At 34.5% G+C, this 21289-nt stretch overlaps 2 protein-coding genes across 10 annotated transcripts in view; one reads left to right on the top strand and one right to left on the bottom strand.

Annotated features, from left to right (window-relative positions):
• Positions 1 to 274: 274 nt before the first annotated feature.
• On the bottom strand, positions 275 to 10318 carry brms1la (BRMS1 like transcriptional repressor a). Of its 2 annotated transcripts, XM_056477201.1 has the most exons (11): positions 9852 to 10318; positions 8377 to 8467; positions 7554 to 7681; positions 5692 to 5771; positions 5406 to 5502; positions 5238 to 5327; positions 4681 to 4745; positions 4555 to 4594; positions 3363 to 3376; positions 1206 to 1332; positions 1023 to 1113 (listed from the first exon to the last, which is right to left on the bottom strand). In XM_056477201.1, exons 1-10 carry the CDS (start codon positions 9985 to 9987, stop codon positions 1237 to 1239), a joined length of 837 nt encoding a protein of 278 aa, XP_056333176.1. In that variant the 5' UTR covers positions 9988 to 10318; the 3' UTR covers positions 1023 to 1113; positions 1206 to 1236. The 2 variants fall into 2 exon arrangements, with proteins under 2 accessions (XP_056333175.1, XP_056333176.1); XM_056477200.1 differs by lacking the exon at positions 3363 to 3376 and having other exon boundaries at positions 275 to 1113.
• Positions 10319 to 11548: 1230 nt separating this feature from the next.
• Positions 11549 to 21289, top strand: part of ralgapa1 (Ral GTPase activating protein catalytic subunit alpha 1) — a 158733-nt gene continuing 148992 nt past the window's right edge. For all 8 annotated transcript variants that reach the window (XM_056477269.1, XM_056477273.1, XM_056477271.1 and 5 more), the window contains exon 1: positions 11549 to 11874. In XM_056477269.1, the coding sequence (XP_056333244.1) occupies positions 11769 to 11874 (106 nt within the window). In that variant the 5' untranslated portion in view covers positions 11549 to 11768. The remainder of the gene's footprint in view (positions 11875 to 21289) is intronic.

The raw sequence follows: 21289 nt of genomic DNA, 5'->3' as shown, positions 1-21289 counted from the left end.
TTTTTAGTCTTATGCCTTACCCAGAATATAAAAATACATATAAACACATTTAGATCATTTACTTTAATCAGTACTATTGGAATGTGAGGAGACTATCAACCAGCACAACAAAACATGTTTCTGAAGACAATCACCTACTGCACCTTTAAGTGGATTATATCAGTGGACTAATGTGTGGAATTGTAATCGAGGGTTCAGGGAGCGATTTTTCTATCTATTTTTTGTGTTTCTGATTAGACATATACTGAATTTAGTCAACAAAGACAACAAAACATAATATTATAATGCTGTATTTGAATGTTTGTTCAACATAAATTCATAAGAAACTGCAGAGGAAAAAATGAAAAGTACAGAATTTTAAAAAATATGAATAAACCAAGAAAACAATGAACAGGCACAGGACAACAAAACCAAAGGGTGGTGCTACAACACCAATGAGCAGAACTGAAATGCACATTACAATGAATCATATAAAGAATTGACCACATTTACGACCGTAAACAGAGCAGCGAGATCACATCTTCTCAGAGCACAATAGACAGCTTTTTGAAAACCTAAGACTCTGACAATCTGTGATAACATCTTGTTAATTAATTCCTAAAAATACTTCATATATCTGTATATCATTCAGGATGTTGCACAAACCTTTTCAAGGACATCATGACTGTAATTTGTATCTGAACACAGTGATGAGGCAGAAATGTAAAAAAGTAAGAAACCATTTGGTAGCCAGACAAGGCATTACAAAAGAACTACACATCAGAATTACACTGAAGCACCGCTGAGCAGACTTTACAAGGAAAATGAGCCCAATGATCATTCCTCCTGCAATTATAACACGCTTTTGAACTTGTTCGGTGTAATAATCTCTCTCAAAAACAAAATGCTGAATATACAATAAAATAATATGACACCAATGTATGTTTTTAAACATCAAAAAGTATTTAAATCATGATATACTGTACATAAAATGGCACTATTAAACATTTCAGACATCAGGCATGTTTTACGCTGTATTTGCCTTTCTGAAGCTGCGAGACGTAAAGTTTTGATTTGCTCCCATCGACTCGTTTAAACCAGACTTCATCGTGATTGATTGTGGTTATTACAGCGCTGCGTAACACAGAAGACAGCAGAAAAAATAACTCACAAAAGAGCTGCAGAATAATCAATATAAGCCTGGTGTCTGCGTGAAGATCCCTCACCTCGTAGGATACTCGTCTTTCTTGTCGATAGTTATGGCTTGTCCGCGACTGTACCATTCGCCATCGTAAAACAAGCGTCCGTCCTCTGAGCGGGCGTTGTGTTGGTGTTTGTCACTCTTTGAAGAGGCTAAAACAAATTATGTAAATGTTTATTGTCGCTAATAAGCTACATTATTATCCTTTATAGGTTAATCATTTTATTTCAGGTCTCAATAGGTTTACATCCATCCGAGGTCAACACTTTGAAGGGATAGTTCACCCAAAAATGTCAATTTGTTCAGCATTTACACACCCTCATGTGGTTCCAAACATTTGTACTATGGAAATCATTGGTTACAGCTGTCTTCACAATATTTTCTGTTGTGTTTAACAGAAGAAACTTTGAAACAAGTAAAGGGTGAATAAATGACAGAATTTTCAATTTTGAGTAAACTATCCCTTTAATTGTCTTATAATATAAATCTCAGCATCAGATTCAGTCTGCTGTGATTGGTAGACCACTTATAGCAGGTATTGGATATCAAATAATTATAAAAATGCATGCAAATGATACACTTTCAAAATTTGGGTCAACTATGATTAAGGGCTCCATTTTAACGATCTAGGCGCAGAGTCTAAAGCGCAGGGAGAAAAGGGTGTGTCCGAATCCACTTTTGCTATTTTAAGGATGGAAAAATAAGCTTTGCACCACGGCACTTGGTCTAACAGGGTTGTACTTATTCTCTTAATGAGTTCTGAGTGTGTTTTAAGCATAAGAGTCAGTTGTGTCGCATCATGGCGCATTTACTATTCACATGGGGACTTTGTAAGTGGAAAAACTGCACTAGTGAGAAAACCGTAAACAGACCATCTTCAGCGTGAGGGGAAAAAATGAGCCTCCTCCAATCGGCCTCTTTACTTTACTTTTACTCTTTAATTTCGTGGATAAGGAAACAGTGTTGTAAGCACTCAACTGAAGACATCCATTAGCCTACATATTTAATTTTAAGCGCAAAGATTTGTTTCAAAACTATTTCTAACTTCAGTTCTAATTTCCAGCAAACGAATAATTTAACAATAATAACGAAGTGTGGTTATATCCAGAGACGCGTCTTATGCCCCATATGGTCCAAAACCTGACAGGTGGGCAAATCGAAGCTTGTTTTTATTAAAACAAATATAAATATGCATATAATAAACAATAATAATAATAATATAATACGAAAGTAAATTGGAGGCTGTGGTTTTTATATTTATATAGAAAATAATAATTTTTGTATTTTAATCCTTTCATTTCTAAAGATATTGTGTATTGTTGTACATCCTGTGTGCTATTAAGCAATGTGTACACGTTTAAGGCTCATAACTAATTTGCTCTGCACTAAATTGCTCTGTCTATTATTTTTTTTTTTTTTCAATTGCGCAGTCTATTTTAGTTCCTCAAAATAGCAATGTGCCAACAATGCGCCTTAACACACATCCTTTATAGACCGCCATACCCATGAGTCCACAAAGTGGCACAAATGGATTTCCTGTTTAAACAGCTTGGCACAAAACATGAAAATTAGGGTTGCGCTGGTCTGAAAATAGCAACAAATTGCCCCAATCAGCTCTTGCGCCTTTATTGTGCCGGGTGTTTGATAGGGCCCTTAGACTCAACATTGCATATCCTGCAATGTGACTATTGAAAATGCGCTATTGATGCTTAATCGATATATTGTGCAGCCCTACTTCATGCACTCAACAGTCGCAGCTTTCAGCAGAAGGGGAGGAGCTATAGGCCACTAAACTTGGATTAGTTTATTTATTTTAGTTTGTGCACGCAAAATCACAGATCAGCTGTGCTCTTCCTCTTACTTCTTGACATATCTAACATTTGCTTCAGTCAGGCTTCATTTTCAGCTCCTTCCATTGGACATTTTGTACTAGTCTCAGCATTTGACTTGATAACAACTTGGCAAACACTTGCCTCTTGGTGTCCAAGACCTTACAGCATTGTGAAGTTCTTTAATGCAGACTCATTATTTTTGAACTCTCGATGTTTCATCATTTCGATTTGTTGTTTTTTTTTTTACTCAAATTTGAGCTGGCACATTCAACATCTCTCAGAAGTCAGAAATTAAGCACAATATTCAACCATTAACATGTATTGTTCAATTAAGGACTATGAGTACATACCCGTAATTGGACATCTGAAAAAAAAGATAATTGCTTTACTATTTTTCGGTCTCATGAACTCATAAATAACAATTCATTTTAAGCATTAGAAATTAGGGGTGTAACAGATCACGGTTGACCCTTGATTTGTACGGATCACAACCCACAGTTGGAACACACGTGACTCGCGGATTAGGCTAATACATTTTTTTGTTACTTGTAGATCATTCAGTAGTCATTCAAATCACATGTATGAAAGCATTTAGGTTTCCTGTAAAATATAATGATGACGGAAGAAGTTGTGGTAGGTTATTCGAGATGTGGTGGGTTTCTTAGGTTATTAAAGGTGTTTTCTGTCACTACTTGTGTAGCCTGCATTAATGCATTCAGTGTAAGCTGCACAATTATGCACTAAAAGATCGGGATCTCAACACCCAAACAACATAAATTATAAAAGATGGTGATTTGCATGTTTATTAATCCTTCAAATTTCTGCTTTCAAATCTGTGTTTGAAAAACACAAAAATTAAGAAAGAGATTCAGACTTTAGTCTTTTGAGTCATGAAGTAACAAACAGTCAAATAACCTTAGCAGTACTGGGAGAACAGTTTATAGTTAAGATAAAATTACTGATGTTTATGGTAAAGATTAAAATCACCGTCATATGCATTTAACTTAATGCTCAAAAATGAAAGTTGTAGGCAGTAATTACATTATTTAACCAATAAGTGGCCATCAAAAATACACCATAATTCTTCAAAAACACCTAGCAATGAAACATGAATTTTTATTAATGAATAACTGAATAATATATTGAAAATGAGACTAAAATAAATATGGGTTGTACAAATTATAATGTTAGATTTCTACATTTAGCGTTATCAACTACAGTAGTAGTAGTACAGTAGTAGTACTATTTTTATCAGCTGATTATTTCTTCATTTTATTTTAAATTAAATCACAGGTTCTAAGTTCTGTTTGTTAAAACAAAGTGTCTTGCAGTACTGTTTTTGTAATTAATGGAAAGCAAATGATCTGAAAAATGATCCGTGACTAAAAAAACCCTAATGTGATCCGAACCGTGAGATCTGTGATCCGTTACACCACTATTAGAAATACGACTGTGACTAAATAGCTGACACAACACACACTGGTGGATTAACCATTACACAAACAAAAAATATTAATAATAAAGTAATGAATATGATCTTACCATCAGTCTTTACTCTGTGAGGTCCTAATGTTGCCATGGCCTACAAGATATTAGCACGCTGTATCACTTGCAGTATAATCAAAAGCATATTCACATAAAAAGAGGTCGAGATTTTGATAGTCTAACCTTTCTAATAGCAGTCCAGTCTTCCAGTATATCCAAGTCTTGCAGCATGTAAACTATATATGGGCGTGAACATGTTAAGAAACCTACAAATTATACTGTTATTCAAGCAAAATGAACAATGAGCCCTGACTTAAACCTAGTTTAGCATCTCTGGAGAGACCTAAAAATGGCAGTCCACCAATGTTTACCATCCAACCTGACAAAACTGGAGAGGATCTGCAACGAGGAATGGCAGAGCATCCTCAAAGCCAGGTGTGAATAACTTGTTGCATCTTTCCCCAGAAGACTCATGGCTGTTTTAGATCAAAGTAGTGCTCATACTAAATATTGAGCAAAGGCTCTGAATGCTAAGCACCATGTGATATTTAAGCTTTTCTTTTTTAATAGATCTGCAAAAATGTCAACAATTCTGTGTTTTTTCTGTCAATATGGGGTGCTGTGTGTACATTAATGAGGAAAAACATGAACATAAATGATTTTAGCAAATGGCTGCAATATATCAAAAAGTGAAAAATTTAGGGTGGTCTGAATATCTTCTGTACCCACTGAAAGGATATCTGACACAACGACAGGCTTTTTCTTTTTGTCGGGACTGAAGGGATCTTTCTTCTTGTTTTTTCTTGATTGTAACTCATCATTCCAGAGCTCTGTATGGGGAAATATGAAAATACAGTATAAATAAGAGGGAAAAAAACCATTATTTGTGACGGTATATTAACAAGTACCTGAGGTAATGTCTATACTATGTCGATCTTCCTCCAAACGTCTGATCTTCTCCTCCAATTCACTCTGAACCGTGTCAAATAATAGCAGTTTCTCACTCTGGAAGATTAAACAAATGAACCAAATTGGAGCATTATTTAATACTGAAAGTGCATTTAAATGTTAAATGTGGCAACCGGCTTTTAGAGGTATGCTACAACAGCTTGAAGCAATATCAACACTTCAGTATATGGCTTTTAAACACGCACCATGGTTTTGGTAATAGTGGATTACATCTGTATATCTCACCTCCCAGTGCTGGAACGCTGCTTGGGTTTCACAGTCATATTTATTCTTCACTGACTCCAAACACAACTCTCTGTAGATACCTGTGCACAAATTCAACAATGAGATAATGCACTGTAACACTGTTAAAAAGGCACCATTTGTTAAAATTAGCTAATTAAACTAAACTGATGATTAAAATCATTTTAAAGCGTTTATAAATGTTATGTGATGCATATCTCTTTGTTAATGTTTGATAACTCAATTAAATCAAAAGTCATATCTAGTGATGTAAGTCTTAAGATTTTGGTCTTGTAAGTATTAATAAGTGTAATGCTAATAGGGTTGTCATGATACTGGAATTCGGTACCAATCGATACTGGAATTTTAAAAACGTGCATTTCCTGCTAACATTTGAGCACGTTCTTAAACAGCGCTCATTTGTCACTGTGTTCACGTGCTCAACAGAAATGACTGCGATAGGCAATGAAGGTCATCAGTTCACCAAACTCGCTGCTGTTTTCTGAGTGTAACCACAGATACAGGGACACTGGAGCATTTTAAAGCCACAATTCATCAGCGGATCACTCGTATATCAGCTTATAGACAAACCAGATGATTGATGTGGCTTTGACAGAAATGACTCGGTTATTTCTGTTGCGCTCAAATGTTTCAAATTTCAGTATTGATTGGTACCAAATTCAAGTATCGTGACGACCCTAAATGCTAATTAACCAGGGGTCCGCTTTTTGTACGTGGATTACTCAATTAGCTGGAATTGGTTATTGACTATTTGAGGCAATCCAGGATAGTTTCGTTGTTTAAAATTCATCCCAGAGTCGTTGAGATTGCAACAGGTCTGTTAGCTCCAACCTCCTCTGGAGCAGGCATATTTCATATAAACAGGATTAGATTGTGCCATTTCAAGCAATGGTGATACTGAAAGTATGGACAAACTGCTGATACTTTCTTACAGTAGTAACCTATAGATTGTATATACTATATTCAGGAAAATAGCAAAATACTAAAATATATATTTTTTACAAATTAAAAAATCAGAAGTAAAAAGAATAATGTAAACAGTATTATAAAGTATTATTGTATTGTAAAAGAATTAAAAACCTATGTAATTAATCTACACTCAGAATGTAGAATTTACTGCATACTTTTAACAGGTACCCACCCAGCTTTAGCACAATTTCTGTATGATAATAGACATGGCCTATATTCTTGTTTTTTTTTCAGGAATAATAATTTATTGGAGTCATGCACACATTTTAACAGCTAATTTGCTGGTGTTTTGATGCTTCGTAATAGTTGCAGACAATATCAAAAAGCTTTTTTGATGCACAGCCAGTTATGCCTTACACCACAGGATTAAGAATGTTGAATGCTGTAATTAAGAAATCTGCTCTAAATGTAAAACTAAACAAATTGCTAAATAGTCTTGAATACACATGAAGGTAAAAAGCTTGCAGTTCACAACAACGGTGGAAAGTTATTACGCATCATATTTAACAAACAGTTTATGAAATTTTGCTCACGTGGATAATTGAATATTAATCTGACAATGTCATTACTTTACTGTGCCGTTAGTCAATCGTTAAATTTCTGATCATGATTTCGAGAATCGATAGATCAGTCCTTCACAACAAGCACGAGCACACACAACGATCTCAGATCAGTTCATCCAGACATTTTAATATGATTCACAAACTAGTTTAAAGAACCAAATTAGCCAGAGATCAGTTATCAAGATTAAAATATCCAGGATCTGCCAAATCAACTAAGCGAGGTACAAAGAACAGATCTCTGGACAGGAACATTTCTGTTTTGTTTTGAACACAGACTAAAAGGCAGACCATGAGTTTGAACATCATACTGACCTGCAACTTTAGTTCTAATCTGCATATTCTCCTGAAGGGTAGCAAGAGGTTCCAGGTACTCTGCTGCTTTTCCTGACATCACTTCCTGGAGTTTGGCTTCGACTTGATTCTGTCTCTCTTTATATAACCTAATAAATGCATTAAAAAACTATTTGGGCAAAGTGATCATCAAACAAATGTTCTTCAAACATCTTTTCCATACACATTTTTTTAATTATTAAATATTTCAAGGGCTTATTTTAAAGCAGGGGTGCCCAAACTTATTCTTATGGAGGGCCAAAAACCAAACTTGATTGAGGCTTGTGGGCCGAAGGTATAAAGTTTTCATGGCTGATTTTCTAATTTATTTAATAATGTTTAAGAATACTAGAAAACAGTGCTTTATATTAACTAACACAGTATTAATTTTACATTTTATAATAGACTTATTACAGTAAAATCAAAACAATCTAATGTATAACAGAATTACACTAGTTGTTGCCTTGATTTGCTCGCTGATGTCTTCTGTCGAGTGACAGTATTTATATTAAAAAAATCGGATTAATTTACAACATTTAACTGAAACATTTACTTAGTTTTTTTTGTAGCGCAGCAATAAAACACAAAAAGGTTTACGTCAAATTAGATTTGACGATCTCTGTGTTAAAGGCATTCGACCCAACCCTCTCTTTCAGTTTCTCCTCTCAGATGGGATGGCGGGCCAAATCAAAGGTTACAATGGGCCAACTTTGGCCTGCGGGCCCTACTTTGGGCATCTCTGCTGTAAAGGCATGTCATTGTAATATTTCCCTGTCTGAAAAACTAAATATGAACATAAACGCACTGGTCTTTGAGGTCAGTGAACTGTTTTTCTAGATTGGTCATCTCGTCAATGCATTCCATCCTTCTCCTTTCACAGTCTTCATCGTCCATTTCTGTAATTACACAAACATTGAATGTTTTAACAGAGCAAATAGCCAAAGACTATAGAATACACAAGACGTGTCACTTGTATACTTTTGAATGGGGAAAAGTGTAGCAGTCAATATGTCGAATGAAGCCCCGCCTTCTAGTACATGAGCCAATCAGCCATCACTATATGGAGAATAAAGCCCGCCTTCTAGCACATGAGCCGATCAGTGATCGCTATGGAATGACAATTCTCCAGGGGAGGGGCTTGGATTAGATGTGAGTTTCTGCAGATTTTGTGTGATACGAACATTTAGAAATGAAACTAAATAGACAGTTGTTATTTAATTTTATTGATTATTCATAATATGTGATGTAATCGTAATCTTGGCAAGTAGTTTTGGAGAATTTGATGTTTCCCCATTCAGACAGAATGCCCGAGCATACTGCCCCGAGAGGTGTTTCAAAGATGGCCGCTGAGTGAAATGACTTGCCTTAAATATTTAAAGAAAGTTTAAAGTAGTAAATTAATCAGATACATGTTAAAGGGGCAGTTCACCCAAAAATGAAAATGTAATCACTATTTACCCTCCCTCAATGGGGTATATGCACACAGACTTTTAATTTCAGTTGGCCAGCCCCAGGGCTTCTGGTTGTCATCCAATACAAAATCGCTGCGTTTATGATCTGATTTCTTTAAAAAACAGTGACCTTCACTGTCTGTTGAGATACAATATAAAGTGGGTGTCAGATCAAACAAGAAGCACTGCATTAAGTTATATTTTCCCATGCCTTTGTCTTTAAAATAGGGAAATTAAATTTACCCCAGTATATTTAATGGAGCTTTCTGCGTTTAAATGGTCTTTCGTCTCTTTTTGCGCTTTAATAATCAAATGGATGCTTAAGTCTATTTAACTGATTACATTTGAATTACATTACAACATTGATGCTGTAAAGGGAACCATATGAAATTGAAAATCGTCACATAAAGCTTTTACCGAATGTTTATTGTTGGCTGAAAAGCACTAGCTGTGCATATAGTCCATTGCTTCCAAAATTTGATGAGCTTCTTTCTTCTGTTAAACACAAAAGAAGATATTTTGAAGAATGCTGAAAACCTGTAACCGTTGACTTCCATTGTAGAAAAAGCAGATACTATAGAAGTCAATGATAACAGTTTTATTCAAAATACCTTCTTTGGTGTTGAACAGAAGAGAAAGAAAAAGAAAGAAACTCAAAGGTTTAAAACAAGTAAAGGATGAGTGAATGAGTTTGGGTGAACTATCCCTTTAAGAGCTCTGTCAAGTGACTTGCAAGCGATGTCAGACGGGAACAACTTATTATTATACGTTTATTCACAGCATCGTTAATTATATATTTTATATATAGTGTTTAAGGTTTGGTTCGCACCTGAACTTTCTCCATCCTCAGAGACAGAAGAGCTCTCTGTGTCTTCATCTTCTGAGCTGCTTCCCTCTTGCTCTGCAAAATCCACCTCCATTTCTTCATGGTTGCTTTCTTTCTTTTCTCTCGAGTGTACTGGCATCCCGTCTTATGTTAAACGAAGATTACCGAGAAATCTACTTGTTTTACTTCCCACCTTCAAATCAGTCCCTTTATCGTGATGTGTTTGCTAACTTGGTGGCACTGCTAAAAATAAAACAAGCACATACACATCTACATGTATCATTCTAACGAACGTTCAAATCCTGCATAAGACTTGTATTTGTCGTTAAGTGTAGATAGCTTATAAAGCTTATAAAGTATCTTGCTTATAAGGTAGCTTTTACCTATTTTAATGTTTTGTAAAGCACAAAAAAATCTTTGTTTTTCTTCAGTAAGCCATGCTACTCGATGGAAAGCTGGGACACTGGCGCGGAATGTGCCCTGTTGTGGAATTCTGGGGTTTGTAGTTTTTATGGTGATCCAACTGCTTTCGATATTGTTGTATTTCGTGAGATGAAGAACTACAATTCCCCTTCGGCACTCTTCCCGAGCAGAGGGTGTTTACGACTAAGAAAACAGGCTGTATGAATCAATCGACGACTTGAATAAATGATATTGTTTTTTCTTCAGTTTTTTATTGAACTAATCGATAACTATATATTGTTGTATAATTTATTTCAGAACAGAGACGCTTTCATTGAAAAAAAAAACAATGAAAAAATATAATCTTCCAACATTAAACATGAATTTCTGTTGTCGAAATGAAACTGTTGTCATGTTTTTTTTCCATATTATTAATTTATTATAAAGCAAATGGCAAAAGAATTTTTTTAAAATTGTTTTAATTGAAAAATTTATCTCATTACTGTTCACTTTTACTTTACAAAATATTAAATTTTTTAAATAAGTTAGAACTTATGTGTGTAATAAACTTTTAGCTAATCTACACACATAAAACAAATGTTAAAATGTTTGAATAAATTACTTTAAAAAAATGCAATATTAGCAATATTTTTTCTATTAAAAACATATTTTCTATTAATATACATTTTCATATGAAACGTTTTCAACATTACACTCAAAATTCAAAAAATATGTAGGTAGTTTAATTGGTGTCTAACAGTGTGTGGCTTAACTGCTATCGAACTCAAATCAGAGTCATTAGACAACACTTCTTCATATAGAACTAAGAATCTGACACAGTTTTTGTTGTTACATAAACGGATTAATTTAAGCAGTGAGTCAACTTCAATCAGAAAAAGTCGAAAAGTAGGGACTGAAGCCATGCATTTTTGTTTATGTATAAAAAAATTCCAAACAAGATAAAAAAAGTTGAAGATAAATTCTTTAGATTTATGTGAAGATTCTGAGTTATAACAAATAATTTCTTTTAAACTAAAATATTTTGCAAAGGAGGAGTGTTTAAATAATGATACAGGTCAAACCAAAATTTCTGAACAAATTCACACATACAAAATAAATGTATTAAAGTTTCATCATCCTTCCCACAAAATGTACAACCACTCGGAATATCAACATATTTGGATTCTCGTGAAACGTTTTGGAGCGCGCCTCAGCCCAGATGACGTCTGCCTGCGCGTTGAATGGCTCTGGCATCGATGAAGGTGTTTTTCATGTCGCGTCCTCCGCCATGTTTTCAGATGTTCAGAGAGGTGTGTAGTTCACAAGACACACACACACTGAGGAGGCTGCTTGCTCTTTTCTTTTGTCTGACCTCCTCAGCAAAAATGCACGCCTCACCCCCAAATCCTCACGTCTCCTTACAACCCACAACACCCTTCGATCCGTAGATTTGACAAGCCCGTCCATGTTTGTGGGAATTAACGGAAGATTATCATTAGCTCTTCAAAACATCTCGGAATGTTCTCTAAAAAGCCTCATGGAGATGTCAGGAAATCTACACAGAAAGTGCTTGACCCCAAGAAGGACGTGCTGACGAGGTTAAAACATCTGAGGATCGTTATCGGTGAGAAATAACGTTATTTATGCTCATTTTAGCAGCCCACTGCTGCCTTGCTGAGAGCTAGCATGCTATGCACTGAAGTGATTGAAGGTATCTTCAGCAGTCCATAGGGAGTTTACCAGATTATTTTTGTTATTTTAAAGAATTTCGCAATAACTAACATGGTTGCATTTAAAGATATGGACAGATATAGAGCGTGTTTATATGGTTTTGTGGCTTTATTTTGTATGGGTGAGTGTTTTCTTGTGTTTTAGTGGGTGTTGTTTTGATAGGACACATGCTTTGCCTTCACTGAAAGATCTTTAGATTTCAGTTGATGTTTGTATAAATGTTATGGTCCAATTGTTATAAGATTTAATAGTTAACCCCAAGTGCAGTTGAATGAATGACAAGGATTTTAACTTGTGTGTTACATAATGCATTTAATGTAAATGTTTATACATTTGGACATGGGATAATACAATTGTGATGTATTTTACTTGAAGACTTTAACCCCTTTACTGCCTTCTCTAGCAAATGGTTGACCATATTTTGACTGTTTTAAATAATGACTATTAAAGTTATTTGAAGAAGACTGTTTTAAATAATGGTTTACACACACAGCATTGTTGGGTTTCCAAAAAATGAAACAAACATAATCCTGTTGCACTACTACACTTGTTATTGTATAAACAACAACAAAACATGTTTAATGAGAATCTGAACTAATTTATGGCTTCAAAAAAATAAAGATATATTTTTATTTAGCATTCAAATTGATCTTGCACTTCATATTTTCAGATTTTTCATAGTATATGTATTCATTCCGGGACTTTAATCTTAAACCGACCATATCAACCATTTGTTAGAGGTTGAAATTTTAATTATGGGATGTGTTGGGAAAAAATGCATTAAGTGTCTTAACTAGCAACATTAGGAGTTAAGAAATGCATTCTAATTTCTTTTCTTGGTGGGGCAGTTAAAGGGATGATACAATTTTATCATGCTTTACACATAAAAATGTCTTTCAGTGTAACAGTAGTTTGTTTACCGAAACAGTCTTGTCAGGCATATTCAGAACAAAATTTATTTCATGACAATATAAATAAACAAGTGGCATTATTATAATTTAAATCTTATTTTGGCATCATTTTTCACTAGATTTCACCCAGTTTTCACCAATTACCATGATCACATATCCTTTTATATATTTCTAAAAGTACAGATCAGAATAATTGAGTTGTTTTATTCGCACATAAATATACATTAGTTATGCTGACTAACCATAGGCAAAAAAAAAATCACTCATATTTTTAGATAGATAGATATTTGTAAAACCATAGATTCTATTGATTTTTCAATTCTTGATCACAAAGACATGGTTTAGTTACTGTGTAAATTGTAGAATAACTGAAGCTTTGAGACGAAGAACCATATAAGTCCATATTTTCAAATTTCAAGTAATAGGATTTTTTTCATTTGCATTGAGAACATTAAATTATATATTTTTATTTTACTTAAAAATAGACGACAAAAGCTTCTCAATTCTAAGCAGACAACATTTTTCAGTGTCAGTATTAAAAATCAAAAGTTATTGTGATTTACATTTCTCAAATGTGGAAGAACGGTATATGTCCAGTTAGTATGGAATAACAGTATAACTCCAATTCTTCATATCACTTTAAACCACCAAAGATCTGATTCCTTTATCTTAATTTTAATACAGTAACAGAACCATTTCTTTTAAGTTTATTATTATTATTATATTATATTCTACTTCAAACTGTTATCATACTCCGCCATCTCACGATATAAATAAATATATAAACAAAAAACTCTGCTTGCTGTAGTTTACACAGGACTGGCAGGAAACATGCATTGATACAGCTTTATTATATGTGGTATGTAGTTTATTTTGATAGGTTAACTGTTTTTGCGCTGTTTGTCACTTCTCAGTTTGTTAAGAGAGAGAGAGAGAGAGAGAGAGAGAGAGAGAAATCATATCACATCCACTCACCTCTTTCGGAGGATTTTTCCCTGGTTTTTGTTCTCCTTTTTGATTCAAATATGCTTTCCCAGCCTTCCTTACTCTGTCCTTATTCCTTATATATTCCTTATATATTTGTTCATGTCGGTTCTCCTTTTTTGCAGAGGATTTGCCTTTTAATGTCCAAAGTGGACATGACAGCAAGTGGCTTCTCAATTCTTCTAGTGCACATCAACAGTTTTTGGTCGCTCGAAATTATCCAAACTGTTTCTGTATACAAAGTTCACACACACAATTAATGTCACATGGTTATCTCATTTTTTTGGACTTATACGGTTGTTCATCGCACAGACTATTAAATTATATTTAAACTTTTGCACCTGTCAAATTCATTTGCTTAAATCAGGGGTGTCCAAACTCTGTTCTGGAGGGCCGTTGTCCTGCAAAGTTTAGCTCCAACTTCCTTCAACACACCTGTCTGGAAGTTTCTAGGATACCTAGAAAGAACTTGATTAGCTGGTTCAGGTGTGTTTAATTGGGGTTGAAACTAAAATATGCAGGCCACCGGCCCTCCAGGACCGAGTTTGGACACCCCTGGCTTAAATGAATAATAAATTCAATTCTGTTATAAGCAAGAAACTAGTCTTCTTGTAAATTGACTTGTAGTTTAAGAGCTGTCAAGTTCACGGCCTGTCAAGCACAATGCAGCAGAAGGAAGGAAAAGATGTTTCTTGGTTGCTGGAGATTAGTTGATGTTTTGGGTGGGGGACAGCAAAGATTTGGTTCTTCAGGACTGACTTGGGACGTCACTGAATAACAGAAATAAACCAGCACTTCCTTTGGGATTAGTCAAGGAAGTCCAAGGAGGAATCCGTCTCAGGCCAGTTGCCTCTAGATTCCTGAGTTGTTTAGCTTTAAAGCTGTGCCGACTTCCTGAATGTCGGACATGAGTATTGTTTATGTAACATTGCAGATTCTTCAGTGAAGGTGCAGTCAGTGTCTGTAGTTAAAAGAGTCAGATGTGGTGTGTTGGTCTGTGCTGGAGTTAATGTCCAATCACGACCCTGTTTCCTGAATTGCTCTGTGTGGTGTTATCTGGCTTCCTGGTGCCATTGTGCTAGTCTGCTGCTTGTTTTGAAACTGAGACCTGTGATCTTGCCTTGAATGGCGAGGAAACTGCCTCCTTCAACTCAGTGGAAAAATAGGATTGTTTAAATGTCAGTTTAGTTGTTTAATAGGAACACTTTTGTACAGCGTCAAGTTCTTCAGAATTGTAAGTTGGAGAGATGATTAAAAAAATAAAAGAAACTTTCCAACTATGTTCTCTTTGGATGACAGAAAATCTTAAATAAATTTTTTTTAAGGGGAAATATTTAATTCAAATGCATTTTAAAATGTTGTAGTAATTAGGGCTGGCCAATATGGCAAAAATGCAATCTCAATAATTATTTTCCATATTGAACGATAACAATATATATTAGGATATAAGTTGTTAATGCTTCCAGATTTAAAAGAGTACCCCAACAATGACTGAAGCCACAAAAATTAGAGGGTCCATTAAATGGCATAACTTTTACAGCTCTTATATCAATATAGAATAAAAATGTCCAGAGCTTATCACTGTTATTGACATAAATTTTATCGTGATTCAATATAATATTGTTTATCGGCGCTGCCCTAGAAGTAATATTGAGAAACATTTAGTTTGAATGCACTTTAAAATATAGTTGCAGTATTGAGAAACATTTAGTTGAAATGCATTTTAAAATGTAGTTGTAGTATTGAGAAATATTTAGTTTAAATGCATTTTAAAATGTAGTTGTAGTATTGAGAAATATTTAGTTTAAATGCATTTAAAATATAGTTGCAGTATTGAGAAATATTTAGTTTAAATGCATTTAAAATATAGTTGCAGTATTGAGAAATATTTAGTTTAAATGCATTTAAAAATGTAGTAGTAATATTGAGAAATATTTAATTTTATTATATAGTTGTGATATTAAAAATATATTTAGTTGGAACGCATTTTAAAATGAAGTTTTGTTATTTTTAGCATCATTACTCCAGTCTTCAATCAATCTTATGCTGTTTTTTATGCTTAATAAAAAATTCTCAATGTTTTAAACAGTTGTGCACACTTTTAGTTTATTTTATTATTTATTTTCTTTTATTTGAAATATTAATGTAACATAAGTGTCTTAATGGTAACATTTGATCATTTTAAGAGTCCTTGCTGGGCAAGAATTGTTATTAATTTATTATTGCACAACTGATCACATTTATTGTTAATTTGTAAATCTTACTGACTGCAGACTTTTAACTAGCATTACGTTCTGAATGAAGTGAATGACAAAAATTCAGAATATGCCATTAATAATGGCGAAATATTATGTTATAGTGACCTAACTATTATTATTTTCCTTTATTACCAAGTCCCTGTTGATTCCAGCATTACTTTTAAATGCATATCATAAAGCAGTTGTACTTTTCTATCATATTTGGTCTGTAAAGTGCTTTTAAACAGTCACTTATTAAACACTGTTCCAGATCAGCCCCTATGTGCACAACAGTTTTTTTGCGCATTGGCTGACCAGAGGAAGTCAAGTGTAGCCTAAATAAACGGATGGGTGTGTTTGCAGAGAAACAGCTCTCATAGAAAGCACACAGTACTGTTTAACAACTACCTGTTGTACAAATGCAACTGTGAACTGTCATTTAATAGGAATATAAGCTGTATTTAGTTTAAACTGCAGCCTGCGTGAAGTCCTGCTCAACTACATTAGCCTTTCTGTGCGCCAGATCAATTGCAGTCTTTAGCATGCAGGGCTTCAGAGTTGCTGATGTGACCGACAGTCATATTTTATGTGAAGTCAATCACTAAATGGCTTCCCTCAACAGATTGCTGCACACTCAGTAACTTGTGAACTACCCCAGATCTTAAAGTTGATTAATGCTGATATTGCAATGACATCACTGTGTAGAATATTCCTAGGGTTGGAGGTTTAAACAGACCATTTAATGCTAAGCCATTAAACTTTGTCATGAAAGTTGTTCTGCAGCATTTATACTATAGATACGAAGCAAGAATGTTGTTGAGTCTATATATTGGATGATTAAAAAAAAACAACTTTAATTTAGGTACTTTTTACACTAGTGAATATTAGTTTAAAAATGGATAAGTTTTGATACGGTTATGTCTGACACCCATTAGGTGCCGGGACACACCAAGCCGATGGTCGACTTTATCAGTCCGTCAGTCAGGCTAGTTGTTTTGGTGTGTTTCACATGTCGCTTTTCGTTGGCTTAATGTCTGAGCTCATTGGCCTGATACAGCATTTAGAATCGGTGTTGGTCGTCGGCTAAATAGAGCGTGCTCTGACTGGTTATTCACCATTGACTCAGAGTCATACCTGTCAACCCTCCCCATATTTCTCCCGTATTTTCAGTATTTCTCTGAAGGGTGGCAAATAAACATTAAAGAGCCGAGCCTCCCTATACACAACCCATACTGCCGAACCACCAGGGGCCGCTCCTTGCTCTTAAATGCGAGTCTGTTCTGTGCTTTTGCTTTAAGCATAAAAACACTTTTAAATAAATACAAAAGCGGCGGGATTCCTTTTCGTTTTCATTACAGGTGCCGTCTTCCCTTCTTATGCAATCCTCAAAACAGTCATATAGTGGTGCATGACTGTCAGCTGACACACTCCATAGTGATAAATAGACACTGTTTCCCATATGGATTCTGTACACGCGATTTGAAGCGGAGCGAAAATCTGGGTTTTGGGTGCGTGTTTAAACAGACATATACACATAATTAATAATAATAATAACATCTAAAGATGTCGATCTTGGTGTTTTTTTTTTTTTTCAAACACAACTAATTTTGTCCTAAATGAGCATAAAAAGCATTTCATTATAACATTAGATGTGTGCAGTTTTAAAGTGACACCTGTTATTTAATGTAATCAAATGAAAAAATCTAAATAAATAAGATTCATTCGTTGCTCTTTAATCAGAATGTGTAAGTTATACAGTGAAGAAACGGCTACTGAGATTTGATAACTTGGTTCTATTTCATTATAATAGCTATTAATTTTAATAAGCTGAACTGTTTGCTAATCTATTTGCTGCTAATGTATAGTATTTAATTTGTCTTTTGTAAATAATAATAATAATAATGTTGTAATAATAAATCCCAATGTTGACAGGTATGTTCAGAGTGTGAGTGTGATGTGGTGAAGTGACGTAGCAAGTAAACAATTCAAACCAAAAAGGGTCACACTGTCATTTCGCTACATTTCTCAAATATTTGCAAATGGTATGGATTACTGGATTATCAGACATATTTGCATGAGCGACTTACAATTACTGTGAGAATGGTACTAAATGCTGCTTTGTTTACACTTTGTGTGCTTGTCGGAAGTTCGGTTTTTCTATGTAGAAGGAGATAACAGATACTGCCCCCTGTGGTGCGGAAAGACACATCGTCTTGTGCAGGTGCAGAACGCGAGTATTGTTTCAGTCGGCTTTCGTCCCTTTGGTGTGTACATATGCAGCTTTTTGACCCAGACGTGATCTAACCTAACAATTTTTTTTGCTAGTTGTTTGGCGTCGGCTTGGTGTGTCCCTGCACCTAGGGGTTGGACTCTTTAGGAACTTCACAATCCAATCTGATTCTGGGAGTCATTGCATTTTTTACATTCCAATGTTTTTTCTTTGGCTAATATCAGTTATCAGCCCAGCCCTAGTCTGGATGGATATTATTGTTCTGAAACACATTGAAAACTGCAATTTGAAGGAGTTGCGTTTTCATTTTAAATAAAAAATGCACTAGTGTTGACGGCACCTTATATCCCTTTGCCTTTGACCAGAAAATGGCCACTTAGCAGCTACTCAGAATGCTGTAGCAACCATATAGCAACATCCTGGCAACAACCCAAAGCATCCTAGTATCAAAAGGATTTTAGTTACAAGTGTTTCTGCATTTTTAGACGTTGTGTATTGCTTGAGATTGACATTTTGGGAGCATCTGTGCCGTTGTTCTTTCCATGGTGTTCAGTTCATCTGTGAAGATGAGGGCCATTATCTTTGAGTGATTCTAATACACCACCAGGCACTCAGGCTCTCTGCTGTGTTCTATTTTAGATCACAAATATTTCCGACAGCCAGTGCAGCACCATCCGATAGTCTGTTCTTGCTCATGTACAGTAGTTTCAGCCAAAATTCGCCTCTGTCGGTCTGTTCACAGAGCTTTAGAAATGCACCACAATATGTAAAATTCTTAGCACTCTCTGGTTCAATGCTGAACTTTTAATCAATATCAGGAGAAGCATTTTGAGGAAAGTTGTAGCTGAGTTTCCTAAAACTATTGTTCAGTTGCTGATAACAGTACAGTGAAGTGGACACCGTTTTTGGTTATGGCTATTAAAATTGATAATATAATTGTATATTATCATTAAAGTTATCATTAAGGTTTTATTTCTATTTTGGATGTCAGTACTAAAGCTCCAGTGTATTTGCATATGTATGTGACTATAAATGTGTATGTATTGTGTGAGGTTGTCAGAGAATATTTTTATATTGTATAATAATTATACATTATTTGGCTGTTTGTTTTTTTGTTTCTTTCTTTTTGCTGTTGTCTAGGCTGTGAAATTACAAATAGTTTAAGTTATAAATACATAGATATATTGCTTAAAGAGAAAATAAGTTATTAGGATGATTTCGGAAGAATAAACAATTAGCTTTCTTGTCATCACAAGAATAAATGATATTTGTAATTTGTTACAATAAAAATAAATTGAAATTAAGGCTGCATAATATTGGAAAAATCGGCCATTGCGATATTTGACTTTTATGCGACACAGTGCTTGCCATACATAGACTTTTAATGCAAACTACTATATATTATATACTATATTAAGGGCCGCCCAAGTATATTTAGTGACACTTTTTTCTTTTTACTATTATTATCATCTTTTTACATTTTTTTGTATCTGCCCAATATAACCAAACAGCCGCGATCGATTAAGTAGTGGAAAATCTTCTCTAGTTTACTCGTTTTTTTCTGTATGCACGACAGACGTACAGTGCTGTGCAGACCCACAGAATTGCGCCTTTTTGGGACTTAAAAAGTTTGTCCAGCCCGGGTTTCTACATCTCCTAAAATGTCTGGGAATTTAGCTTTTGCTTTCTAAAGCTATCGTTAATTGTATGCGTTTTTGCATTGCATTTTTATTTAAGCCTTCTTTCGCTTAGCTTCGCAGCTGACAGCTGATTATCAATTAATTGAAACGACTGACAAAACTTTTTCTATATACTCGAAGAGGACGAAATGACTAGATCTAAACTGGCTGCAAAATATTTACACCATTGGTAATGGTTAATAAACGCATTTGCCTTATTTAAATACACATGCACTACTACAAAAATTCTACACCTTTTAATCTTGAGGAATTTTTAGAGATATTGTCTGTTTTTATTCTTTTTTCTGTCATTTATTTCTCATTTGCTGTATATTTTATTAATTTGACGATGTCAATATATTACTTAATTTATATATATATATGTATAATTTATACTTGGCATCCAAGTTTGAACTTGAAAAAGAGAAGGAAGCAGATTTTACGTGTCAGTGGGTGCACATGGCTCCTGAATAGTGTAAAAGTAAGTGAAATGGTAGATTTCTTTTATTTTAACATTCTTTTTTTTCTTTAACCCACTGTAATGAACAGTAAGTGCCATAATAAATACAAATATTGTTTAAAATGTAATTGTTTTGTTTGTCGCATATAGTTAACTATATATTCAATTCAATTTAGTTCACCTTTATTTCTATAGCGCTTATACAATGTAGATTGTGTCAAAGCAGCTTCACATAGAAGATTATAGTAAATTGAAACAGTGTCAGTTTAGTTTTCAGAGTTTAAGTTCAGTTTAGTTCAGTGTGGTTTATTATTCACTGCTGAGAGTCCAAACACTGAAGAGCAAATCCATCGATGCATTTGTGATGTGGGTAAATGGTGTTTCAATCCGGCTACCACCGCAAGTATATTTCAAACCTGTGGGAGGTGCTGCGATAGCGATTCGAAATATTAAATAGTGAAATGAAAAATGACCCAGTATATTCTTCATTGTATTAATAATTGAGTAAAACTATTCTTCATTAAAGTTACAAATGCTGTACATTTTTGTGCCTGAATGCTTTAAATGCCATTGAAATGCCTTTAAAACACATGCAAACGATAAAGATTTGCTCTGTTATGGCTTGCTCTGTTTGCCATGACTCCACAAATCTCATATAATATATTCTCATATAAATATTCTCAATTGTTGTGCTGATCAACTATGGTCCCTCAACATTGCATATCCTGCAATATGACTATTGCGGACACACACATTGGGATATCGATGTTGAAACGATATATTGTGCGGCCCTAATTGTAATATTTC

The sequence above is a fragment of the Danio aesculapii genome, chromosome 17, assembly GCF_903798145.1.
Source record: "Danio aesculapii chromosome 17, fDanAes4.1, whole genome shotgun sequence".
NCBI classification, from domain to species: Eukaryota; Metazoa; Chordata; class Actinopteri; order Cypriniformes; family Danionidae; genus Danio; species Danio aesculapii.
Note: the sequence above shows the minus strand (reverse complement) of the source record. Positions and strands in the feature narration are given on the sequence as shown.

What these genes read in the sequence shown, in the direction of transcription:
- brms1la (XM_056477200.1), bottom strand. Translation starts at nt 9,987, where the DNA reads ATGCCAGTACACTCGAGAGAAAAGAAAGAAAGCAACCATGAAGAAATG. An exon ending in CAGCGTTCCAGCACTGGGAG is followed by an intron (nt 5,503 to 5,691) that starts GTGAGATATACA and finishes TTAATCTTCCAG; the next exon opens with AGTGAGAAACTGCTATTATT. An exon ending in TAGTATAGACATTACCTCAG is followed by an intron (nt 5,328 to 5,405) that starts GTACTTGTTAAT and finishes TTCCCCATACAG; the next exon opens with AGCTCTGGAATGATGAGTTA.